The sequence below is a fragment of the Hypanus sabinus genome, chromosome 9, assembly GCF_030144855.1.
Source record: "Hypanus sabinus isolate sHypSab1 chromosome 9, sHypSab1.hap1, whole genome shotgun sequence".
Taxonomy (NCBI): Eukaryota; Metazoa; Chordata; class Chondrichthyes; order Myliobatiformes; family Dasyatidae; genus Hypanus; species Hypanus sabinus.
Genome location: NC_082714.1, coordinates 51,218,165 through 51,245,804, shown reverse-complemented (window position 1 = coordinate 51,245,804; position 27,640 = coordinate 51,218,165). Strand labels below are relative to the sequence as shown.

Genomic DNA, 27,640 nt, shown 5'->3' with positions numbered 1-27,640 from the left:
TGCAGCGTTGCTTCAGTTGTTTACGATTGTACCATTTAATTCATACATTCCCTCTCGTTCTTTCTATCAAAATGTAACACTTCTCATCTTCTATATTCAACAATCTGATCTCATTTTACGTTCATTGACAATGTGACTTTAATGATAAAGCAGCACAAATAAAGAAGATAGTTACCTGGTATGTCACTTTCCCAGCGTAGTGCTTAATGGTGAATTCAGGCAGAGGCATCTTTGGCTTTGAGTACAGAGGATTGTTGTCATGGTGATAGTGACATTTTTGTAGGAAGGTGTGGTCAGTTGCCTAAATTGTAAGAATTTTGTGATCAAACTGCTGGTCACATATATCAAAAAATACATCCTTTACCTTGAAAATGGAGTTGACTTGGCTTGAGTTTAGCTAATGTAAATATCTGGTCACCTCACTACAGGAAGGATGTGATACTATAGAGAGAGTGCAGAGGAGATTTACGAGGATGCTGCCTGGATTGGAGAGTGTGCCTTATGAGAATAGGTGAGTGAACTTGGCCTTTTCTCCTTGGACTGACAGAGTATGAAGTTCATCTGATAGAGGTGTATAAGATGATGAGAGGCATTAACCATGTGGATAACCAAAGGCTTTTTCACAGGGCTGAAATGGCTAACACAAGGGGTCATAATTAGAAGTAGGTACAGGGGGGATGTCAGAGGTAAGCTTTTCACACAGAGTGGTGGGTGCGTGGAATGGACTGCCAGTGATGGTGGTGGAGGCGGGTACAATAGGGTCTTTTTAGAGACTCTTAGACAGGTACATGGAGCTTCGAAAAACAGAGGGCTATGCAGCAGGGGAATTCTAGGCAGTTTCTAGAATAGGTTACATGGTCATCACAATATTGTGGGACGAAGGGCCTGTAATGTGTTGTAGATTTCTATGTTCTATATTTTATGTTCAGTCCACTTGTTTCATGACAGGTGTTTCATTGAATTAAAAATGAATTTGACCCTGTCTGCTATTATATTACATCCTCTCATGGTTACTTTCTCTAGGGTTCAGTTTCTAAAATTATAACATAGTAGTAGTTATTATCGCAGGAGTACAGTTTCTGATAGTTTTAGATTATGTAGATTCACATTGGGGTACAGCTCTTTAATGTGTACTGGATACCGCCCCTAAAGATGCTTCCTTTCAGTGTGTACATTTCACATTGTTGGTAATATTCGTAGGCATGCAGCTTTCAGTAGAGTACCCTTTGTGAAGATGTCGACTCTTTCTGTCACACTACTCCAAGAGTCCCTGGCCTCCCCAAAACTTAACACCTGCTCACTAAGATACAGTTTTTAAAGTTGGTGACTTTTGCTGTGTAGAAGTTCCTGAGGATGCTGATTCTTAATGGGTACTGTTGCTAAAGTTAGTGACTATCACTGTGCTACAATTCATTAAGGTGTTGATTCTCACGGGAGTGAGAATCCAAAGCTGCTAACTATCACTGGGACAAACAAGGAAATCTGCAGATGCTGGAAATTCAAACAACACACACAAAATGCTGGTGGAACACAGCAGGCCAGGCAGCATCTATAAGGAGAAGCGCTGTTGATGTTTCGGGCCGACAAATTTGAGTTCGAGTCCTGACGAAGGGTCTCGGCCCGAAACGTCAACAGTGCTTCTCCTTATAGATGCTGCCTGGCCTGCTGTGTTCCACCAGCATTTTGTGTGAACTATCACTGGGGTCCTGTTTATGAAGTCATCAACTCTTGTGCAGAACTCATCACTGAACAGCTAGACAGAGATTATCAATGGACAATTGACTCAAGATATTTATTTTGAACCTGATCTCAGCCTTTGCCCTATGTAATTCCCCAGCCAAACTAACTTTAAGAGCAATCTTGGCTTTTCCACCTCTGCTAAGATCCAGTAAATCAGGGACTCATTTTGGACTTCTACCAAGATTAGACGAAGCAAGCTTATTGGAACTGACAAGAATCACAGACTTCACACAAAGACCAAGAATGAAAGAGAGGAAGAAAAAATTAGACAAAGACAGATATGGAGATAAGAAGCAGAGAGATGTCAGCTTAACATACTGTCCTTGAGCAAAGTATCAAGGACACTTTGACAAGCAGGATCATAGGAATGACCCTGACCTGTGGGAAAGAGCTTTGATCATCCAATATCCTAAGGATTCCATGAGGCTTCTGAGAAATAAGATCAAGGCAGGGTTGGTTGTCACTGAAGGTAATATGTTTCCAGTCAATATGTTCTTTGATATATTCCTCCTGTAAAATGAAAATACACATTCAAATCAACCAATTAAAAAATAATTAGCCCCTTCAAGCAGAACTCCAAAGGTGAATTATAAATAAAACACATTTTTGTTCTGTACAGTTTTCTTCATCCTGTTATTATAAATGCTAGGGTAATAGTGACAGCTTCTAGGAAAGTCCTGAATGATTTCAACCCCATGGCCAAAATTGGTGGCTGTCACTATTGCAAAAATCACTAAGGTGCTGATTCTGACTATCATAAAGATAGTGATTATTAAAGTCTATTACAGCACGGACAGGATAATTGAATCAATTCATTCTGTCTGAAGTAACACGTGCAACAATAACCACAGGTGCTTTGGGTCATCAATAATGTGACTTTGTGATACATTTGAAATGGGATATTTACCGAGAAGCAATGGCACAATGAGCATTTTTGAATGAAAAATGAATCTTGTTTCCAACTTTCAGGACAGCTCTGTATCTGGGACACATTATTGCTAAGTCAGTGACCATAATTCCCCTCTGCTTATGTGTAGCTTTCGGTGACTTTCTGAAATATTTTTCTTATTGGAATAAAACAGTACTTGATTTTGACTCATAATGTGAAATCCATTGAGCCAAATGTTGAACTCGCCTCATAAACAGCGGAAATTCTGCAGATGCTGGAAATTTCGACCTGAAACGCGGACTATACGTTTTTCCATAGATGCTGACAGGCCTTCTGAGTTCCTCCAGCATTTTGCGTGTGCAGCTGAACTCTCCTGTTGACTATGCTATATCAGGTGCAGTTGATGTATTAAACTCGGTTTTCTGTATGTCAAAGTGCAATGCCAGAGTGATGCAGATGCAGAATTCCATTTTGAGGAGGTCAGTGGCAAACTCCACTTAGACTGGTGCTGTAACAGTTTTCATTGAAATGATACATGACTAGAAAGAATGGCACATGCACAAAAATCACAAGCCATGGAAGCAGTGAGTAGCTCTTATCTTCCAATTCAGCTCCTGTAGTGGTATTGCTCCTGAAATATGTTAGGTAAAATGAATTCCCTAAGAATAAAAGATCACACGTGTTTCCTGATCTCTGGATACACAAATGAACCATGAAATTCAGCAACAGGAACGTCCCTCTGCTCTTTACAAGGCTAATTCCAGCCATTCAGGAAATTCATTACGAGGCTGCTATTGAAGTCACAATGGTGTGCAGCCCCTCAGAGCAGGAGCATGGCTGGAGAGTGAAGGCTGCTGGCATTTATTCTGCTATGCCTTTGTGTCCTCAGCCATGAACGTGCTGCCTCTGACACCTGGATGCTTCTCCCCCGAAAATGAAATCAGTGGAGTGTCTGTCAATGCATCCACTTTGCAGAGGTTTCAAATACAGGCACTCCAGGGGCACCGAATTATCCATGTAATAAACGTCCAAATTACGCAAATGCCTCCATACACTAAAATCACTTTTCAGGGGAGTGGTAATGACTATTTAATGATTGATGGTGTTCATTAATAACTGGATACAGTACTGTTTGTATTCCATTACTTTAATAATAGATAGTGTTAGGATGATAATTCAGCCAAAAGAATGACAGCAAGTTAGCATAGAACAAAATGTTCATGGGATGTGGAAATACCAGCTGATTGACATATTTCAGAAACAGAACTCTTCCATAACCCAGGAGCTGCCCCTACTGAAATGGCAGTGGTGTTCACCTTGAAGTATGGTAGGTGATGTGAATACATTTCTGAATGAGAAATGTCTTGCATGTGCCCTGCAGCAGACAGCTGTAGTAAAGACGTGAAATGCGAATAGTCCTTTAAATGATGCTGTAACGAAGCAAGCAGCCCTGGCTGGGTTCAGTGCCACTTACAGACATGCTTTGGGGCAATATGACCTCATCTCTATCAACAATGCCCAAAAGTTGGATTGCATAAAGAATGATGGTATTAGAAGCTCATCTGATGCAGACATCAGAGGGGGTAACATGACCAGATGTATATAGTGGAATTTCTAGAATGGCACAATTTGACTTTTTGACAAATTTGACAATTTGACAATTAATCACATTTCATTCTGCAGATAATTGATTCTCACTGTAGCATGACTTTGTTCCAGGCATGTATGCTAGCATACAGCTATGTCTCTATCCTGGTAGCCCTGATCCAATAGCAGAGTGGGAAACTTCCAGCAGATGAACTCCAGCCATTCAAGGCCATGAATCACCACATCTGCCAGGCCAACAAGGGGTGGGTTGAAAATTGCAGCATTGCCAACAATGTTCACATCTCACAAAGCAAATAATATAAAAACCATTATCAGGCCTCAAAGATGGAGGTGGATGGGTTAATGAATAATACAACCATGGGACTGAATAGGGACAGTACGCTGGAACAACAGTCTGAAGGAGGACTGGAATGGTATATCGACATAGTATTATGTACTCGTAGGCGTAATTTCAAAGCTGGACTGACCTTCCCATTGCTGACAAAATGAGATAGAATCCAGTAAATTCATGGCCCCCTCATTGTTCTTTGAAATGGGGAAGAAGTGTACAGAATTTCTTTTGCTATCTAAAATTAAAACTAAAACATGATATCCTGTACCTGCTCCAATTTGAAGATGATCTTATTGAAAAAGTATTGTAGGTATTCATTAGCATAATTAATGCACAACTGTTCAAAACTGTTTACAGTCAAATCCTGGAAATAAATTGATACATGGATTAGTTAAATAAAGGTTTGATACATCAGAATAAAGTGTGAGCAGAGTAAACAAGGACTACTATAATTCAGAGAAAATTCTAAGTTTTGTTCACATCCCTCTAATCTTTAATTTGGATTTTATTGCATCACATTTCTGCTTTCTGCCTTCTGTTCTATATAAGACCTGCAGGGATGGCATAGAGCTGAGTACTATGTTTTAAAAAAATAGAGAAAGTTTTATGAATGGGAGAGGCATGAACACTGGCAAAAAGAAAGGACACATTAAATTGGATCAAGTTAGAACAAAGTCTGGACAAAGTCCTTTTCAGTCTGGCTCCAGGAAAATATATTATCAGGCTCCAAATATGTTTATTTTTACCATAAAGAAATTCAGGATGGGATTGAAATCAATGTGTAAAAACGTGAGCAAGACCAGAATAAACTAGGTTTCCATTCAATTTTCCGTTTGGCCTATTTGTGCAGAGTGGGAACCCACACTGGTGATTGGTGAAGAATCATATGATGGAAGTCCTGCATCAGCCTCTTTAATGGTGCCCGGCAAAGACTTATTCTAACTCTCCCTCAAACCTTACATTGTTATGCCATATAGAAGTGAATAGGCTGAAGAAACTGACTCCCTAGACACAGGTTGAATATCCATAAGAAATGCCCTAATACAGGCCATTAGTCCTACAGCTGTCAAAGGTGTTGACAAAGAACATGGTATGTCTATACTAGCGGTTTTTTAAAAACTTGAAATCCCAAAATTACTGAAAAGAAATTTTTTTCTATGGGCCCAGACTGATTAAGTGTTTAAAATCTCCATACTGGCCTCTTTCTTGGTAATGACTTACCTCAAATCCATAAATATCTAAGATGGCTATGGACATGGATTCTGTCTTTGGAGAAACCAATGTGTTTATTCTATCAGTGAGCCAATTGAAGATCAGTGAGTAAAGGATCTTGGCAACAGCATCTCTGCAAGAAAAGAAAATGTATCCTTAAGTTAAGCCAGGTTATCAACTGGAGAAGATTCTTGTTTATTTACATTTGCACTTTGCCATTTAATCTACAGATAAGCAGGTGCACAGATACTTGAACATCCCCAGGTGCAGCTTTGCCTCTGATGTCCTCGTAGCTTGACTGAGATCAATGCGATGAAACACAATTTGCAGTTAAGTAAAGGGAAGACTAAAGGCATTTCTCTCAGCCTAAGGTCAACATGTATTGCCTCGCCACTGAATCCCAACCCTTCCTGAACCATGGTCTCAAACTGAAAAAGAATTAACTCCACATCCAGTCAGTCAGCCACGATTGTCTCTTCCCAGTTTTGTAATACTGCCAGCCCTTATCCTGGATCAATGTAACTATTTTAATAGCTTGCAGATATGACAAATCTGGTGCCTTCATAATTGGCATCTCATTTTTTTTGTAAACTCTGGTCTATGCCAAAGCTTTACTTCTGTATGCTAATCAGCATCAACCCAGTTTTCACATCATTATTGTTCTTGCCAACCTACATTGGCTCCTGATTTTCCCAGGGTCAAACGTACAATGTTCAATTATGGCTTTCAGTTCTTCCATTATCCTACCTTTCTCTATTGCTGTGACCTTCCTAATGTACCCCCCCACCTCCCATTCACAAGTAACATCCCTCACAACCTTCAATGCACCCTGCATATTTCCTTCATTCACTGCACTTCATATCACCTCCACCTATATAGACTACTGTACAGAAATCTTAGGCACATTGGGCCAGCTAGTGATGTAATCAGCAATGGATTTGAGGTGGATGGTCTTGAGTTCGAATCCGGCTGGGTCTCAACCTAGGCAACAGAAGAAAGGCCTGGCAATCTACTTCCATATCTTGCCATGAAAACCCTGTGGTCATAGGGTCGCCAAGAGTCGTCAACAACTTGACAGCACCCAACAACAACAACAGAGTGCCTAAGATGTGGAGAGGAGAGTGTAAATTTGGCAAGAGCAAAGGATATTGGGAATGGCAAGGGTGGAGGAGGAGGAGTGTTGGATGGCAAAGGCCATTTCATTTCCTCCCAAAGAATTGATTTATTGATTATTACAGAATGTCTCTCTGGTACTTCCTGCTCTCTCTTCCCTTTTCCCAACCCTTTTGTGTATTGTATACTGTATATTGTATATGTCTTGGACTTTAGGACAGATCAGTACATTTTGGATTCTATACCTTTCATACCCCCTCTCTCCTACATTGCATACTTCACACCTTCTGCACATTCAATTGGCCCTGAAACACTTTGTGCTTTTCCAGTTCCATACATTAAAGCAAAGGTCTGATACTGTTTTAGTATCTTAGAGCAGGGGTTCCCAACCTTTCTAATGTCATGGACCCCTATAATTAACCGATGGGTCTATGAAATCCAGGTTGGAAATTCATCACTTAAAGACGTGGAGAGAAATACCACACACTAATATTTCTAGTTTACTATGATCAACAGGGGCTATGACTGTATATTCTATAAATAGTGGTTGCAAATCCTTTGGCAAGATATATCAAGTGTAAACATGAAATTGATCAATGTCATATTTAATTTTCAGCTGCTGCTGCTGCTAATCTTCGCGTCATGTCCAGGACCAGGTTTGGATTTGAGTGCTAGTTGATGGAGACAGAAGCCAACCACCTGATCTCTGAGCCACATATGACCATGTCTTCTAATTGGATATGGCAGGGATGACTCAAACAGAGTTTTGTGTGAACTCCTCTTGTCTTACACACACACACACACACACACATATATCTAGTCCACTGAGTGTAGAGACTGCAAATGTAACCCATATACCATTGGCCAATAAGACAAAACTGCTGTGCTCTATATAAAATTGAGATGACTACTTTATCCATGATATTATTTTCCCACAAATGATCAAACATCAACTTATAAACTATTTAAAAACATAAATCAGTCTCAATATAAATCAACATCAAACAGAAAATATTAATGCTTTTGATCTTACCTGGCATCAACTGCACTTTCCACTGTTAGCGGGGTGAAAATCTTCTCTCTCATGGTTTCCTGAGAGGAAGAAACAATAAAAGCTCCTTGGAATTCAATGTCAATGTGTAATATTTTGTTATTAAAACACTGTACATTGTATGTGCTATCAGGACGAAAGGGAAATCGAAATGGATCCTCCCTAGGCTGGCTAGTGTTAAGATCAAGCAGTTGGGCTCAGTTCCTTGGACTGTTACTTGGAAAGTGGAGAACTGGGTGGAGAAGATGACTTCCATCATCTTCAATGGGATCCTACCACCAAACACATCTTTTACCTACCCCCCCACCAATCTCCACTTTCCACAGGATTCACTCAATTCCTTTGTCCATTCACCCCTCCCCACTGATCTCCTCCCTGCAAGCAGCACAAGTGCTACACCTGCTCATTCAGAGCTCCAGATAGCCCTTCCAGGTAAGCAACACTTCACCATCGAATCTATCAGGGTCATCCACTGTATCCAGCATTCCCAGTGCAGCCTCCTCTACATCGGTGAGACCCAATACAGATTGGGGTCTGCTTTGTTGAGAACCTTTGCTCTGTCCACAACAGGCAAGATTTCCCAGTGGCCAACTATTTTAAGTCCATTCCTCACGCTCATTCTGACACATGGTCCATGGCCTCCTCTACCTACCACAATGAGGCCACCCTCAAGCTGGATGAGCAACACCTCATGTTCTGTCTGTGTGGCCTTCAACCTGATGGTATGAACATCGATTTCTCTAACTTCTGGTAATTATTTCCCTCTCCCCTTCTCTCTTTTTCCATTCCCCCCTTGCCCCTTCCCTTCTCTACACTTGCCTATCACCTCCCTCTGGTGCTCCTCCTCCTTCCTTTCCTCCCATGGTCCACTCTCCTCTCCTATCAGATTCCCTCTTCCTCAGGCCTTTACTCCTTCCAACTATCACCTCCCAGCTTCTTACATCATTCCCCCCCGCCCCCCCCAGCCAACTTACCTTTCCTCCCGCTTGGCTTCTTCACCTATCACCTTCCAGCTTTTACTCCTTTTCTGCCCCCCCGCCCCACCTTCTTGCCCTTTCCTTTCTAGTCTCGATGAAGGGTCTCAGCCTGAAACGTTGACTGTTTTGTTCCGATCCACAGGTGCTGCCTGTCCTGTTGGAGTGACAGTGCAGAGGATGGAACAGAAACCAAAAGAAGTTGCACATTTAAAATCCTGAGGTGAAGCTACGGTATTCAAGGACTTCAGACTGCTAGGGGGCATAGTTGAGAGAGTGGTGCTCTGTTTTTGGCTGGACTTTAGTTTGAGAGGAATAGTGAAACGGTCCTGGAACTCTCACAAGGGCAACAGTTTGACAGTATTGCCCTTGAACAGGAAACACTAAGGAGATGTGGTGCTCCTTCAGGAGTAGTACTGAAAAATATGGCATTGTTCGAGGGTATGCAACATGGAAAAGCGAGCTGAGGGTGCACAGCAATGGCAGGAGTGCAATGCTGAGGGAACAAGCATGCATTGTTGGAAGGGCAGTACTCCGAGAGTGCTGCACTGTTGGAGGGTTCTGAGGACGCTCTGCATAACTGGAGAGGCAGTACAGAGACCACAGTACTGTTCGGGGAGCAGCACCTCTGGTATATGCAGAGGAGATGCTGCACTAAGGCCCTATTTGAAATCTTAGCTAGAAGGAAGTGGTTTCAAGGCTCCATCTGAAATTGAGCAGTGTTCCACCAAATAAAGGAACTTTACTATTCGCTTATAGTCCCGCTTGGGGGCGCGATAATATTAGCGCTGGACTCTGGAGCAAAGGTTCCCGAGTTCGAATCCAAGTCGGGTTGAGCGTCGAGCTAGCAACTCGGCCTCGTAAAAACAAGAATAGCTCGCTACGGAAACACCATCATGATGGTGCCCCGATAACTCCATTGCCGAGTTAAGGGCTATTCTTCTTCTTCTAAACTATTCACCTATCATATTTGTTACATCAATCAACAGCTGAGTTTCTTATATTACAGCGGAGACTTCATTTCAATGTCTGTGACAGTGTTGTACATCATTACACCATAAAGGATTCTATTTCTAACAAGTCAGTACTGGAGATTTTACGCAACCTCTGTTTCTCAAAGTGGGATCACAGCATGAAGAAATTGTGATGAATTCTGTTGGATAGTAATGGGAGGCAGAGGAGAGATAAAATAGGCTAAACACAACCACTTTGGATATTGTCCATAACTTGGATTGGTTTACCATATTTTACAATGAAAACACATCAAGATTCCATAGAATTGGGATGAATGGCATGGACCCGAAAGGAAGTAATGACATTCAGAAATTTAACAGGGTGATTGGAGTTGGAGCAATAATTGATAAGGCAACAAGCATTGCGAGTATGTTGCTGAGGAACAGAATGAAAAAAAAGAAGATAAGCCATAAGACCATAACACATAGGAGAACCTCATTGTCCCTAAGAGGACAGTTTATCTTTGATGTCTGGTTAAATCTCTGTTGACTGCTTGTAAAGAATTTGGGGCAGCGACTGATCAACATTGAAAGTGTTAAGTCAGATGGAAATTATGGCAGATTTGAAGATCCGGGCACTGCTTGTAAATTAGTGATTTGCATGCATACAGTGCTAAACTTGTACCAATCTTTAATTCTAAAGGTGACTTTTTGCCTCTTGCTGCACTCTGCTGAGTTAGATAATCGTGGTACGGATTTCCCTTTGTCTTTCAAACAGATCATGGTTTGGTTTAATATCTCGTGTGTTTAGTAAAGTGAACATCAGACTGCCGGAAAAGCTGCTTAACTGCTTGATCATTCCACAAGGAGGTTGACTCCAGAGAACTTCACTGGGGGCAGAGTCAAAGAGCATGACTTACCGTCACTTTATATGTGATGGATCTTTGCAGACCTTCGGGAGACACTTGTAATAACTCTGCCACAACTCGGATCTCATGAGCACTGACTACTGATGCCACTTCTTGTGAATCAGTCTGTAACAGGGCACAACCAATAGTGGACAAATTAAAATACTACAAATGCTATAGGGCTGCTTTGAATTGATGGACTGGACTGCATTCAGGAAATCATCTTTGAATCTGGATGAGTATGCTGCAGTTGTTACCGACTTCATTAGAACCTGTGTGGATGAGTGTGTGCCTATGAAAATATACTGTACATTTCCAAACCAAAAGCCATGGATGAACCAGGAGGTTCGTTGTCTCCTGAGGGCTAGATCTGTGGTATTTAAGTCTGGTGACACAGGTCTGTACAAGAAAACCAGGTATGACTTGCAAAGGAATACTTCAAGAGTGAAGAAACAATTCTCAGTGAGGATGGAGGTGACATCGGATGCACGTCAACTCTGGCAGGGTTTGCAAGACATTACTTCCTACAAAGCGAAACCCAATAGTATGAATGGCAGCGACAATTCACTACCAGAACTCAATGCCTTTTATGCCCGTTTTGAAAGGGAGAATATAACTACAGCTGTGAAGATCCTGTGATCTTTGTATTGGAGGCCAGTGTCAGGCTTTCTTTCAGGAGGGTGAACCCTCACAAGGCAGCAGGCCCTGATGCAGTATCTGGTAAGGCTCTAGAAACTTGTGGCAATCAGCTGGTGGGTGTATTCAAAGACATTTTCAACCTCTCACTGCTGCTTCAAAAGGGCAACAATTATACCAGTGCCCAAGAAGAGTAGTGTGGGCTGCCTAAACGACTATCGTCTAGTAGCACTCACGTCTACAGTGATGAAATGTTTTCAGAGGTTGGTCATGGTTAGAATCAACTCCTGCCTCAATAATAGATCCACTGCAATTTGCCTATTGCTAGAATAGGTCTACGGCAGACTCAATCTCAATGGCTCTTCATGTGGCCTTAGATTACCTGGACAATACAAGCACCTATGTCAGGATACTGTTCATTGACTATAGCTCAGTGTTTAACTTCATCATTCTTACAGAACTGATTGAAAACCTACAGGACCTGGACCTCTGTCCCTCCTTCTACAATTGCATCCTTGACTTCCTAACTGGATGACCACAATCTGTGCAGATTGGTGATAATATCTCTTCCTTGTTGACAATCAACACTGGCGCACCTCAGGGGTGTGTGCTTAGCCCACTGCTTTACTCTCTCTATACCCATGACTATGTGGCTAAGTGTGACTCAAATACCATCCATAGATTTGCTGGTGGAACAACCATTGTTGGCAGAATCTCAGATAGTGATGAGAGGGTGTACAAGAGTGAAATATACCAACTAGTGGAGTGGTGTCGCAGCAACAATCTAGCACTCAATGTCAGTAAGATCAAAGAACTGACTGTGGTCTTCAGAAAGGATAAGATGAGGGAACACAAAACAATCCTCAAAGAGGGATTAGAAGTGGAGAGAGTGACCAGTTTCAAATTCCATGGTTGTCAAGATCTCTGAGGGTCTGACCTGATCCCAACTTATCGACACAGCTGTAAGGAGTTTGAGGAGATTTGGTTTGTTACCTAAAACACTGGAAAACGTCTACAGATGTACTGTGGAGAGCATTCTGACTGGCTGCATCACCATCTTGTGTGTGTGTGTGTGTGTGTGTGTGTGTGAGGGGAGGGGGGGTGCGTGGCTAGTGCACAGGATTGAAAGAAGCTACAGAAAGTTGTAAAATTAGTCAGCTCCATCACTAGCTTCTGTAGAATCAAAGACATCTTCAAGGAGTGGTGCCTCAGAAAGGCGGTGTCCATTATTAAGGACCCCCATCACCCAGGACACACTTTCTTCTCATCGTTACTTTCAGGAAGGAGGTACAGAAGCCGGAAGGCACACACTCAACGATTCAGGAACAGCTTCTTCCCCTCTGCCATATGATTTGTAAATGGACATTGAAGCCATGAACACTACCTCATTTTTTTCTGTTTTTGCACTATTTTTAATTTAACTATTTAATATACATAACTACTTACTGTAATTCATTTACTTCTATATTATCATGTAGTGTATTGTACTGCTGCTGCTAAGTTAACAAATTTCATGACATATTCCAGTGATAATAAACCTGATTCTGTTTCTGATTTGTACTTCCCCAATGAGATTAAATCCTTACAAGGGTACATTATTCTATTCATAAAGCTTTTAACACTTTGAATTAGATTGTGGTTTCTAATTTAGTTCTGCAAAATCAACAATTTTGCCTACCACCTATTAAAATCCAATTAGATTGTAGTCTTTCTCTGTACTAAAGAGATTGATTATTCTGTAAATATAACTGTAATATCCTTAATTCAGCTCTAGCCGGTATTTCATCCTCAGAACATCAGGAGCCAAAGAAACAAGAGTGGCCAGTGGCAGAGATCAAACATCACATTGATACACCATCGTCACAGAATTAACTTGCACAGACAGAGCATGGTTCTGACAAGTTCTCCACAAATGCAGCCTGACCCAGGAGCGTTTCAATAATTTTTCTTTCATTTCAGTATAGATGTTAATGCTTCAAAAGCAAACCTCATATTTCTCAAAGTAGACGTTCCCCAGGTGCAGAACAGAAGAGAGAATGCGGAAGATGCTGTTCTGTTCATCTGGACTAAAGCCAAGCACTTCCATTGAGCTGAGCAGCCGAAGGAAGTCCTCCCTGTCATCCTTCCCCCAAATTTCACAGTTTCCACCCTGAAAATACAAATATTGTCGGGATGTTTAAAATATATATTGCAGTCTGAATAACATTCATCCACCCTCTGGCCTTATTTCACTGATTCTGATATGAATTGTTTGTATCCACTGGACTGAGTAATGCCTATGGATCCTGACTGTAATGGAGACCAGTACGTGAAAACTAACCAAGATATACTCATTAGTCTGCAACTTCAGTAGTTATCTAACTATTTAACCGGTATTATAGATGTGCCTTAAGCAATCTGTTGTGGTTCAAGCACCCCTGAAGACAACATAAACCTTATCAGACAGTTATCTTTACACCAGGAATCATACTTATTCGTTGATCGATGAATACTGGTATCTGAATTTTTAGAAACTGTACCTGATTCAGGTAGTAATATGTCTCAGCCTCCTGCAGGTAGAACTTTTGCTTCTGCTGACTCGAGAGTCCTGCCAGCATCTCATAGAAAATATGGTAATTTCTTTCATTTTTGGCCTAAATATTAAAAAAATGAAGAAATAATTCTACTATGTTCATTTTTTTTCTTACATTGGGATAAAATTCCTCATCATTCTCATACAACTAACAACTCCCATGTGCCCTGGCAAATTTGAATGTATTAGTGGTTTAATTTCCATAAAACATAGGAATAGAATTAGGCCATTTGGCCCACTGAGTCTGCTCTGCCATTCCATTATGGCTGATCCCTTCTCTCCTCCTCCTCGGGCTTCTCTCCATAACACCTGATGCTGTGTCCAATCAAGAACTTAGCAATTTCCACCTTGAATACACTCAACAACCTGGCCTCTATAGCTGCCTGTGGTAACAAATTCCACAAATTTACTGTCCTCTGGCTAAAGAAATTTCCCTGCAACTCTGTTTTAAACCTGTAAGTGTCCTCTTTATAGGTTGTATTTGCTGATCCTGACTGCTTTATACAATGAGTGAAGCATTGAGCTGTATCATCCTAATCACCATTCAGTCATTTCAGCAGCATGGTCTAACCTTCAACACTAACGTGATTCACCCTCTATGTGGTACCTCTGCCTGCACACAGCAGACTCCTTCATTGTTCATTCCCTTGTGCAACTTTATAAGCTTCTGGTTAGGCCACACCTGGAGCATTGTGTACAGTTCTGGTTGCCCCACTGTAGGAAGGACGTTGAAGCTTTGGAGAGGGTGCAGGAGAGGTTCATCAGGATGCCGCCTGGTTCAAAGGGCATGTGCCATCATGAGAGGCTGGATAAACCTGATTTGTTTTCTCTGGAACACTGGAAGCTGAGGGGAAATCTGATGGAGGTTTACAAGACTTAGAGCCATAGATGGAGTGGACAGAGAGTATCTGTTTCCCAGGGTTGAAATGTCTAATACCAGAGGGCATGCATTGGGAGATGGGAGTGACAAGTTTTTAACTCAGGGAGTGGTGAATGCCTGTAGTACGCCTCATGGTACGGTGGTAGAGGCAAACACTTTGGAGGCTTTTAAGAGACGTTTGAATAGGCACCTGGATGGAAGGATGTGGACATGGAGTAGGTAGCAGGGATTAATGTTTGTGTGGTATTTGGTTTGCTTGTTAGCTGATTGGGTACAACATTGTGGGCCGAATGGCCTTCCTTATGCTGTACGGTTCTATGTGCACTGTCCACAGTCTTTATGAACAGTAATGATGTCATCCTTAAAGGCATACTCCTTAAAAGTACACCAGTGGTTATGAATAATATTAGGGTGAGGAAGTGAAGCTTAAAGTTCTGATGAAGCCTTTGGATGTACATTTTCATTTGCTTGTGAGCTAACAAAATATAGTTATTTCTGGTGCTTTATATAGTTTTATTTGGTCTGCTGGCATATAAATGTTGTTGAACACCATTTATCATCTATAGTTTCTCCCTTATATAAAACTGCCCTGTTGTTATTTCTGTGCGTATCTGATTTTAAATTCTGCCAATACACAGTGCTGGTGGCTTGTGACTATTACTGAGATATTTTGCAATCTGTTCCTCAATCAGGGTCCTCACTCTGAATAGCATTTGCAGAAGCAGATGGAGGCCAGGCACATTTATTAAACTAATTTCGTGGTTTCAAAGAGTAGAAAGGTAGGATAATATAAGATAGTGCTCAAAGTAGTGCTCCCGATGTGGCCTCCACTATCTGTTGTAAATTGGGGGACTGTTTCATCAAGTACCTCTGCGCCATCCTCCAAAACTGGAACTTCCAGTGGCCAAACTTTTTAATTCCCATTCCCACTCTGACATGTTGGTCCATGGATTCCTCTTGTGCCTCAGGGTGGAGGAGCAATATCTTGTATCTGTCAGGGTAGCCTCAAATCTGATGGCATGAATATCGATTTCTCCTTCTGGTAAAAAGTTTTTCGCTCCCCCTCCCCTCTTCTTCTGTTCCCCACTCTAGCTGTTTACCTCTCCTTATCTGCCATCACTTCACCCTGGGTCCCCTCCTCCTTCCCTTTCTCCTGTGGTTCATTCTCCTCTCCTATCAGAGTCCTTTCTCTCCACCTATCCCACCTACCTGGCCTCACCTAACATCTTCCAGCTAGCCTCCTTCCCCTTCCACCACCTTTTTATTCTGGCATCTTCCCTCTTCCATTTCAGTCCTGATGAAGGGTCTCAGCCTGTAACATCGACTGTTTATTCATTTCCATAGACGCTGCCTGACCTGCAGAGTTCCTCCAGCACTTTGTGTGTGTTGCTTTGGATTTCCAGCATCTGCAGACTCTCTTGTGTTTAAGATAATAAATTATTTTCTGCCCACTTGTATAATACACAGTGTTCTCAGGGTTCTCCGACTGGCCATTATTCCACATGCCAAGGGTTTGGCCTGAGAATCTCAATCGTGTTCAGAAGCCTCAGATCTCGGGCCTCTGGAGATGGGCGGATCGAGGGTCGGTGTCACAGCAGGAAACTTGTGTGTTGTTGGGGAGGCCGGAAAATCTTTCGCTGTGGGCCCGAAGACCTGAGGTCTTTTGCAATCTTCGGACACAGAGCTCGAAAAAAGTGATGATACGGACTTTTAACATCATAAATCAGCAGACCATTGTTATGTCTCCTGCTCGCTGTAAAAATGGGGGACACCTCCCTTTCCCCTGCCCGGGAAAGAAAGAAGCTGTGGGTTGTTGAATTTCAGATGAAATGTGAAGCTTTTGGGGTAACTTTGGTTTGTGTCTTTGCTATTGCTTTGCCCATGCTTGGGCTTGGCGGTGGGAGGAGGGGTTTGTTGCTCGCTGCTCCTTATGCACGGGAAGGGGGAGCTGGGGAGTCTTTGGGGTTCTTACGTTTAACTGTCATTCATTCTTTGGGGCACTTCTCTGTTTTCGTGGATGTTTGTGAAGAAAAAGCATTTCAGGATGTATATTGTATACATTTCTCTGACATTAAATTTGACCTTTGTACCTTAGAAACTGTGGAAGAAAAATAGTAAGACATTGTGACAACCGTTAAAGGGTTAATGACCTTCTTCTAGTATGTGAATTCAAAGTCTGTGATCACTTACCTGCGTTTAATGTACACTGTGTGACTGAAATGTGCATTGTGGATGGGATGGGAAAATAACTCTGTCTGTGCTTCCTTGTTCTAAGAATCATCACATGCGCTTGGGAAAGCCTGATATACTGTCCTGAGAACTAACACTTAAGAAAATGTGTAACCACTCAAGGACATATAGTGCAACTTTGCTATTCTAACGAGTTGTAGTTGAAGTTCCCTCCTTTTTCAGATTTAAGTGCTTCTTGTCTAAATAAAAGTGTATAAATAAAAGTGTAATCCAATATTGAGCAGAGCTGTGGAGCTCCGCTTTAGGAGTCTGGGCTCTCCATGATATCATGTAATAAAACCCTTTAGTCTGAAACGATTCTCTGAGTCCACCTGATCTATTCTGTCTGCTGCTCCTGAGATTTTTTTTCCACAACAGAAACTTCAGAGAGTACCTATCTGTCTGGTGAATCTTCAATGCACTGTCTCTGTTGCACACAAATAGTTCCTTCTGTAGAGACATCAAACCAATACACAATATTCCATCTGTGGTCTTGTATCAGAAATAATGAATTCATTAATTCATGAATGAATAATGAATGCTCAGAAAAATTTTCTGTCATTTCACATCTATTTTGCTACACTTTAGTCTCAAAAATTTCTACTAAAACCACTTTTATTTTAGCACTGAAATATTCCCCTGATTATTTGTATTACCCTGATGTTTAAGTATGAATTGCTTCCTGGGAGACAGATCATTTGTCTGTAAGCCTTTTGGCCATGAAAGGCAAACTTCTCAATTTATAGATGAAAAGTGCAAAGATCAGGAATGGAGGAGCGGTAGTGTCAACGAGGGTGATCAACTATTGTGGCAAGTGCAGCAGGTAATCGAGAAAGCAAATCGCCTTTATTGGCAAGAGATTGGAATTTAGAAACAAGGACGTTTTAATATATTTCAACAGGGTTTTGGTGAGACTACACCTGGAGTACCGAACACAAAATTGATCCAATGAAAACACAAAATGCTGGTAGAACTCAGCAGGCCAGACAGCATCTATGGGAGGAGGTAGTGACGACGTTTCGGGTCGAAACGCCTGATGAAGGGTTTCGGCCCGAAACGTCGTCACTACCTCCTCCCATAGATGCTGTCTGGCCTGCTGAGTTCTGCCAGCATTTTGTGTTTTTAGTTATTTCCAGCATCTGCAGATTCACTCATGTGCCACAAAATTGATCCACTTGATTAATCAAAGGTTCAGTAGCACTGAAGTCGGTCCCAAGGAGATTCTCCAGGTTAATTCCTGGGATAGAGAATTGCCCTAACAATAGAAGTGAGATGAAAGTTCATTTTGTTTGAAGTTTAGAAGAAGTATGACTTTACATGCAAGATCCTAAAGGGCCATGATGTAGGGCATTAAGATGTTTTCATTGGTGAGATAGCTTGAGCAACAGGGCTTCAAGGTGAAGGGGCAATCATTTAAAACTGAGGTGCTTAGAAATCTCTTCTCACAAACGATAGAGAATTGCTGGAATTCTCTACCCTTGAGGCGTGTGAATGCTAGATCATGGAATTGAGGGCTATGGAGATCTGGCCTTAGGAGAGGAGTTAAGCCCCGGGTCAAATAAGCCATGATTATAGTGAGTGGTGAAACAGGATTGAGGGGACAGGTGGCCATCTTCTGCTCCTATTTTCTTGTGTTCTAGGGTGAACTCAATGATTGAGAGTTTTTGAAGTTATTTAAGGATTGAGAGCATTGACATTTGACACATCAAAAGGTTGGTGGATTAGTGGAAGTGCATGCCATTGCAGAACCAGGGCAAAAGTGGTTCACGACGGCAAATACTACCATACTTGCCAGTGGCAAATCAGGTGTTCTAGCTCAATTAGTTGAAATAGCACAGGCAACTAACTGAAAGTACAATATCTGACCAAAGATGTTAAAGGTAGCAAGCAAATGAATGCCTTCTGATGGGTCATAGAATGACACATCCAATAATCTAGACGTAATATGTGAGAAAGACTGAAGTAGAAAACAACACAAAGTTGACATGACTGAGTGGAAAACCAAGCAGTTCATTTTCAAGAATGAGTTAGCTCTATTTCCACTTTCAACCAGGCAAATAAGTTTAATGTAAATGTTGTTGATTATTTTTATGTGTCTTCCCAATAAATAGCAATGTAATTGGCTCAATTATGTCTTGTGCTCACATTTTTCCCATCTCAATATATACTTCTACTTTAATCTCATCTCCTTAACCCTATTTATTTAACTACACCCCATTATCATGTCCCCAACCCCAGTTCTTAACATCTGCCTGCTTTATATTCTGCTCCTTTTAAATATACTCGTTCTCCTCCACTCTCTTTACTCCCAACCCCTTTAATAGACACTGAAGACACTCTCCTGTACGGTTTAAACCACGGTACCTTTACACTCCACCCACATGTGGCACATACCTAGCATACCTTTTGACTATATTTTTAGTTTCTACAGCATCTGGATAACTTTGGTTTCTGCAGGCTCTTGGTACACAGCTAACGACAGTATATCATCAAGCAAGTTAGCCTGCTTGACCTGAGCCATGTAGAGCAGAATCAAAGAGTCACAGAGAGAGATACAACATAGAAACAGACTCTTCAACCCAGCAATCCACACCAATGACCAACCACCCATTTGTGTAAATATATTTACATTAAAGGTAGTGAACACACCTGAAACACAATCCTTGACTTTTCAAGAAGATACTGTGAGGTTATGGCACCACATATCACCCCGCTGCAAAGAGATATTGTTATTAGGGCTGAGATAAAATAACCAGTAAGCTTCCAGCACTCTTAGCACAGGGCATTGTAGGAGCAGAGGGGGAGATGTCGGGAGAAGGATGTTCCATTGATAAGAGAGAGGATGAGTGGGGGTTAAAAGACTAGGAGAGTATGCAGGAAAGAGTATATTGAGTTACAGGTGAATGGTTATTTAGATAACAAGAACAAATGAATGTTTGTACTTACTCCTGCAAAAAAATTTCAATGTATTTCCCAAACCTACTGGAATTATCATTTCGTACAGTTTTGGCATTCCCAAATGACTCCAGAAGAGGCGTGGCTTCAAGAATCTATTCAGAGATAGGGGAAAATAATCAGACCACTGAAATTAATACAATATATCAGCTCAAGGCTCACTTCCACTGACTCACTGCCTCTGCATCTTATAAATGTTTAAACCCTGACTTTGCCAGACCTGATGAAAGCTCATCTCTTTTAAACAAAAGTTGGTTTAACTCTCACAAGTGCACATGGCTAGTTGAATATTTCTAACACACTGTGATTTCATTTCACCTGAAATGATCTATTGTAAAATATTGTTTTACCAAGACAACACCCAACTTCATCCCTTTAAGCAGATTTATAGTTTCTCACTGTACCATTCTAACTTTGAGAGTTGTAATTATCCCAAACCTGACCCAAGAATGATTATCACACGACTGTATCTGTTAATGATACAAATGAAATGAGAGAGTTTCATTGAAGCAGGTGGTTGAAGTAAATCTCTCAGTACATTATTTTCTGCACTTTCATTTAAATGCTCAAAATAGCACAAAAAGTTCAAACTTCAATTAGCTTTCAACAGTGGAGATACAGAGGACCACAACCTTGTTGTTGGGGTTGGAGGCTCAAAGACCTGGAGGCTATGTTGGCTGGAGTCAGGGCCTTGTGCTTTGGGTCTTGGTAGGGTCACCCATGCCACACAGGTCAAAGGGCAAAGCCCAGACTTAGAGTGGTTCACTGTTCCTCCAGGTTCAGGGGTCCGGCTCAGGTCTAACAACCCTGACTGGTCAAAAAAAATTGTTATGGAAACAGCAATGAAGAATCCTTCTATATCTGTGTGCAACTATATGGACAAACAGAGATTGGGCACCTTCATTGCTGCCCTAAACATCAGAGGTGTAACGAGCTGTATGTAAGATACAGAAAGGACTATCCTCCCTGCACAAAGATCCTCAAATATGGGAAACACACAGCAGGTGAGGAGCTAACCTTTGATCGATCTTATTTTATTTCATCTTTTTTTTCCAGAGGTACAGCACGGAACAGGTCTCCACTGAGCGAGCCATGATGCCCATCATTTAACCCTAACCTAATCACAGGACAATTACAATGGGCCAATTAACCTACTAATTACTACATCTTTGGACTGTGGGAGAAACTCAGAGTGCATTGGTATCATGTGGGAATTCAAAAAAAATGAAAAGTTGGCTAATTGTAACTGAAAGTTATAAATCCTTTCCCAATTGGCTGAACAATTACAATTGACCAGACAATTAACAATGACAATTGATTAAATTCCTGTGGAAGGTACTATCTTGCTCTGAATTTCCATTTAAAACAACTTTTCTTTGTGAATATTGACAGGGCTTGTGCAATTATTTCAAGTTTCCAAGGTTTCGCAGACACTTTTCAAAAATGATGTTGCAATCTCAATTGTATTTGAAATAATTGCCTGAGTTTGAAAATGCAGCAGGTCACTCTGGCTTTTATGAAAGGTACAAACAGCAATCAATACTTTACCTCAATCTTCACAAAAACCATGGAACAGTAGTGAGAAAAAGAGGAAAAAGATATAAATAACACTAACAATAGGATGCAAAGCACAAACAATTCAATCAAAGACATTCAAAACAATAAAAACATTATTTTGTCTTTTCACAACACACAGTCCTGATGAAGGGTCTCGGCCCGAAACGTCGACAGTGCTTCTCCCTGTAGATGCTGCCTGGCCTGCTGTGTTCCACCAGCATTTTGTGTGTGTTGTTTGAATTTCCAGCATCTGCAGATTTCCTCGTATTTTGTCTTTACCATGACTCTGTTGAGGCCTAACTTGAAATATCGTATCCAGCTTTGGTTTCTGACATGTTGGATGAAATTGGAGCTTTTGAAGACTTGGAAGGGACAGGAAAAAAATTTCCCTGCTTAACTTACTAAAATTTGGCCTGGAATTTTATCAGATTTTAAAATATCTCTCTGGAGAGGTTCAAAGAAGAAGGGAAGTGTACATATTGTGATATACAAGGTATCAGAACTGTGTTGGAGAAGCTGGAAGAACTGAAGATCGCTACCACTCTGTCACCATTTGAAGAACATTACGCCATTCCCATCTGGACACATCTGGATCAGCTGTAGTTGCATGTCAATAGATAAACAAACAAATAAACAAATAAAATGAAAGCAGGAGCTTTGCATTTTTGGTTTTCCTTGATGTTTACTCAAATTGTTTACCATTTTAGTCACATGTGTTACAGGGACCTTTCTTTCCAAAAGGAAATGGATGTTGAGGCCAGCTGAAATTAATAGAATCTTGTTGAGTGGGGATATGAAACAGATGTGGATAAATGATGGTGTAGATGGTGAATTGGACTTTCGGGTTGGGAGGCTGAATCGCCTTCTCCCGTTCTTGGCATTTGATCAATGATAAACCCCATTAGCTACATTTTTTTGGAGGAATAATGGATAAAATGCAGCATCAGAAGTCACGTTGCATGACAAAGTACTAGGTTCAATTGTGAGTTCCTGATTTCAACCAGAACAAAGGACTGTATATAAATGGCGTTAGTGCGTGAAATTAAAAAGAGTTGATTTTGCCCATGTTGTTGTTTGTAGAGGCAGATAGTAAATTCAGAATCTTTCTCCACTCTGAGTGCAGATAGGGTGGTACAGTCTGAAATACTGCAAACATCAATGAGAACTCGTTGCCATGAAGAACAGTCACTGCCAACAGACCCCCAGCAAAGGGTATGACCACTCGTTAACTTGGACCCTGTGAGTACCCTTAACCCTGAGAACTAGTGACTTCCATAGCAAATGCATTGGTGGCCAGAGCTTTGAGAGTGGCATCATCACAGACATTAACCTGCTAAAGTGCTTGCTACATGATAGAAAATGTTAGAAGCATTAAAATTTAGTTATAGCTCAAATTGCACCTGAAGAGTGCCTATATGAGAAGATGACTAATTAGTTTAACAGTGTTAACCTATTTGAGCAGATGATAATGAAGTTTAACTGTGTTAACCTATTTGAGAAGGTGACTGTTAAGTGTAACAGTGTAAATCTACCCGAAAGTATTTTGCCTGTCAATATACTTTATCAAAAGTTGCAGGAAATTACCTGATGGGTCACACTATCTTTGTGACTGTGGTGCACAGCAGCAAGATAGCGGAGGACCAGTTTGGTGGCTTCAGTCTTGCCTGAACCGCTTTCACCACTTGAAAAACAGAAAGGTAGATAGTAAATTCAGAACCGTTGTCCTCTCTGGGGGCAGATAGGGTGTTACAGTCACAGTTACTGTGCTAACCTGCCCACCCAGTGACAGGCCAAAAGACGGAAACCAAACACACTTAGACTGATTACCAAGGGCTAATGTTACTGCTGCTGTAATTACCTGAGGGGTGGGATATTTCTTTTCTAATGACTGGGAAAGTTGGTTAAATGACCTAGAGAATAAAAAAGTGGCAAAGGAATTTCTGAGTGTTGTTACAAGGCAGAGATAGAATTTCCAGAGGTTTCATCATGTTTCCTAGTCTGAAAACCTTGCCTAAAAAAAAACAGCTTTTGTGGTCCAGTCCTTCCTTCCTAATTGGAAGACAGCCTGCTACTTGTTCCATGTTGAACTATTCTGTACAGTCAAACTGCTTTTTCTTTACCCTCTGACAATACTTTTCTAACAAACGACAGTGTTCAAAGAAAATGAAAGACATGGAGTCTGCAGCACAGAAACAAGCTAGTGGATATAATTTCAGAATTTTGGTGATGAATACCTTTTTTGCTCTCTCAGCAGAGCTTCTCTTTCCTTTTTAATGATAGTGGCCAGAATTGTTAACAATACTCCAAAGATTCACTACTAGTTCCACTTGATATCTATCTAAAAGCATGCAGCAAACTATAGACCACAAATTATAGACTAAAACTATAGACAGGTGAGTCAGTGGTACAGAAGCGACTGGAGAAGATTCTTAGGGATAGGATTAATGAGCAACTGGGAAGCCATAGCCTAATTAGTGACTGTCAGCATGACTGTGAGGTAATAGGCCTAGCCCAGGTGACTGACCTTTTGGTAGGAGAACAGTTAGGTAACCAAAATCACAAATCCTTAAGTTGTAAATATGAACATTGTGGGACAGTATCAAATCAGGGCAGGGCAAATTACCAGTGTATTTTGCAGGAACTAGGGAGATTTACATAGGAACAGTTGTTTTTGGGCAAGTCTATGTATGACATGTGGAGGATATTTAAGGACAGAGTACCAGACAGTCATGCTAGGGTAAGAAGGAAGGACAAGGATGGCAAGGTAAGGGAGCCTTGGATATCAAGAGAGGTGGAGCATTTAGACAAGAAGAAGAAGGAAGCATACATAAGGTTTAGGAAGCTAAAATCAGAGTTCTTGAGGATTACAAAGAAACCAGAAAAGAACTCAAGAAGGGAATTAGGAGAGCCAGGAGTCAAGTAGGACAATTCCAAGGCATTTTACACATAAATCAAGAGCAAGAGGGTGCTTAGAGAGCAGGTGGGTCCACACAAGGATAAAGGGGAGAACATGTGCTTGGTGTCAAGAACGTGATTTAACTGGAATCTGAAGAGTTTGATGATCACATGGGCTTCGGTCTCTTTGATTAAGTACCATGAAGCATTTGTTACAAATAAAGATAGAAAGTAAAGTGGGATTTACAGGAGAGGGTTCTTATGGATGGGATTTATGAGCATTCTGAAAACTATGGCCTAATTAGTGACAGTCAGCATGACTGTGCTAGGAAAGTCACATCCTGTCAGCTTGTCTGGGTTTTTCAAGGAGGTGATGAAGGTAGAGGTGTGGATGTGGTCCACATGGATTTGTGTAAGGTGGTTGACAAGGTAACTCATGGGAGGCTCATCCAGAAGATAAAGATGCATAGGATTCATAGTAAATTGGCCATTTTGGATTCAGAATTGCCTTGTCTATAGAAGACAAAGAGTGTAGTGGTCAATGGGACTTATTCTGGCTAGAGGTCGGTGACTTGTGGTATTCCACAGGGATCTGTACTGGGACATCTACTATTTGTGATATTTCTAAATGATGAAAGTGTAGATGGGGTGGGTGGGGTGGGGTGGGGTGATATGAAGGTCTATGGTGCTATGGGTAGTATAGATAACTGACAAATGATATGCTGGGGCATACAGCAAATGCATATTGTGGATAAATGGAACAGGAGATCAACCTGGTCAAATGTGTAGTGTTGGACTTTGTCAGATCAAATGTAAAGAGATAGCACTCTATTAATGGCAAGACCCTTGGTAGTGTTGATGAGCAGAGGGATCTTGGGATCCCTGAAAGTAGTGACACAGGCTGATGGTGTGGTGAAGAAGCCAATGGCATGTTTGCTTCTATTAGTTGAGGAACTAAGTTCAAGAGTTGGGAAGTTATGCTGCAGCTTTATAAAACCCTAGTTAGGCCACTTCTGCAGTGCTACATTCAATTCTGGTTGCCCCATTATACCACGGATGTCAAGGCTTTGGAGATGGGTTTACTAGAACATTGCCTGGATTAGAGGGCATGTGCTACAAAGAGAGGTTGGACAAACATGGGTTGTTTTCTCTGGAGCAGAGGATGCTGAGGGGAGATCTGACAGAACTTTATAAGATTATTCAAAGCATTAATTGAGTAGATAGTCAGCATATTTTCCCCAAGGTTGAAATGTCCAATACCAAAGGCCACGTATTTAAGGTGAGAGGGAGTAAGTCCAAAGGAGATGTGTGAGACAATAGTTTTTTTGCACACAGAGTGATAAATGCCTGGATCAGTAGCAGAGGCAAATATGTTGGAGGTGTTCAAGATGCTCCAAGATAGGTATATGGATGAGCAGGAAATGGAAGGACGTAGACATTGTGCAGGCAGAAGGGATTAGTTTAGCTGGGCTTTTGATTACTAATTTAATAAGTTTGGCACAATATCATGAGCCAAAGGGACTGTTCCTGCACTGTATTGTTCTCTATTCTATGCTCAATGTAAAGACATGCTTAGATGCTGGAAATGTGACATGCAAGCAGCACCTGTGAGAAAAGAGTTTCAGATATAAAACTTAGATTCAAAGATACAAAACAATGGAGAGAACAAAGAGAAGATCTGAAATGTGGAGGAAACTAAATGACACAGATAGTGTTCTGCCAGCTGACAGAGGGGGCAGCAAGCTTTTTTTTAAAACTTTTTTTATTGCATTTTTAAATGGTTACAAAGTATGAAAAAACAATGTATATAACCCTTACCCCCTCCCCTTAACCCCTCCCCCCTAACTGCCCTATAGAAAAAAAGAAAGAAAGAAAGAATGCCTGGTTGTTGGAAGATCTCCACATGCTCCATGGAATTCGTAACAACTTTAATATGTATATTTATTTCTTTCCCCTAATAACCAATTGTTTCATCTTCAGAGCATCTATATATTTAATCCTGTCTTTTGTAAATAAGGGCTCCAAATTTTCAGAAATGTTTCATATTTATCTCTTAAATTATAAGTAATTTTTTCTAATGGAATACAACCATAGATTTCTTTCTTCCAAGAATCTATTATTCAGCAAGCTTAATAATTCCCAATGATCTGTCTGGAAGAGGTATAACAGGGAGAACAGAGGATGGAAAGAACAAGAGTTAGGAATGGAACTTGAAATATAAATCTGCAGAAACAAAACCATGGTAGTGTAGCAGTTAGTGCGATGCTATTACAACTTGAGATGCCGGAATTCAGAGTTCAATCCTGGCACACTCTGTAGGGAGTCCCTGTGGACTTTCCCGAGGTCCCCTGGTTTCCTCCCACAGTCCAAAGCTGTGCCAGGTAGGTGAATTGGTCATTGTTGATTGTCCCATGATTAGGTTAGGATTAAATCGGGTTTGCTGAGTGGTGCGGTTCAAAGAACTAGAAGGGCCTATTCCTCTCTGTAATCACAAAATAAAATAAAGCTTTGCAGATGCTGAAAATGTTGATTTAATCTGAGTATGTTGGAAACATGGGGTTTGGACAGGGAAGAAGGTGTAAAGTAAAGGGTTAAAGAAGCAATTTAGTTGAGCATATGGTCTCCATCTGCTCCAGTTACTTGTGTTACTTTTAAGATCTTATGTTCTCTTCCCCTATTCCATCCTATATTGTTGAGACCCTTCACTGTGTACATTGTTGCTGTGACACCTTATACTCTTGAAGAGGTATTGACTTACATCTGAGCAGCTGAATATTATTGCTTAATAGGCATATGAGATGCTTGAGGTGCATTGTTTGCCAGTGAGTAAAGTAGCAACTGTAGGCTATTCTGAGTAATTATTTTGTTTCTGTCATTCTAGATTGATGTGATAGAACCAACTACAAAATATATGAAGTGTGGGACGGGGCACTGTTACTTTGTGAATGATCCCCATTTTGAGACACTTCAAATAAAGTCAGACATTGATGGTCATAGAGAAATGACTTACCTGATAATAATACATTGATTGTGTTTGGCATCAACCATTTTGGAGAAGGCTGCATTAGCAATGGCAAAGAGGTGGCTGCAAGAGAAAGAGTGGATGCTCTAATAGTATATACAGTATACACAAAGAT

The 27,640-nt window shown here is 41.1% G+C and overlaps 1 protein-coding gene across 1 annotated transcript in view; it reads right to left on the bottom strand.

The window, feature by feature from the left end:
• Positions 1–27,640, bottom strand: part of myo15aa (myosin XVAa) — a 285,041-nt gene that overhangs the window by 159,577 nt on the left and 97,824 nt on the right. The window contains exons 7-18 of the mRNA XM_059979671.1: positions 27,514–27,588; positions 23,193–23,289; positions 20,043–20,146; positions 19,746–19,809; positions 13,935–14,048; positions 13,403–13,564; positions 10,792–10,905; positions 7,927–7,985; positions 5,790–5,913; positions 4,837–4,932; positions 2,119–2,250; positions 176–301 (exon numbers count right to left, since the gene is read on the bottom strand). Of these exons, the coding sequence (XP_059835654.1) occupies positions 176–301; positions 2,119–2,250; positions 4,837–4,932; positions 5,790–5,913; positions 7,927–7,985; positions 10,792–10,905; positions 13,403–13,564; positions 13,935–14,048; positions 19,746–19,809; positions 20,043–20,146; positions 23,193–23,289; positions 27,514–27,588 (1,267 nt within the window). The remainder of the gene's footprint in view (positions 1–175; positions 302–2,118; positions 2,251–4,836; positions 4,933–5,789; positions 5,914–7,926; positions 7,986–10,791; positions 10,906–13,402; positions 13,565–13,934; positions 14,049–19,745; positions 19,810–20,042; positions 20,147–23,192; positions 23,290–27,513; positions 27,589–27,640) is intronic.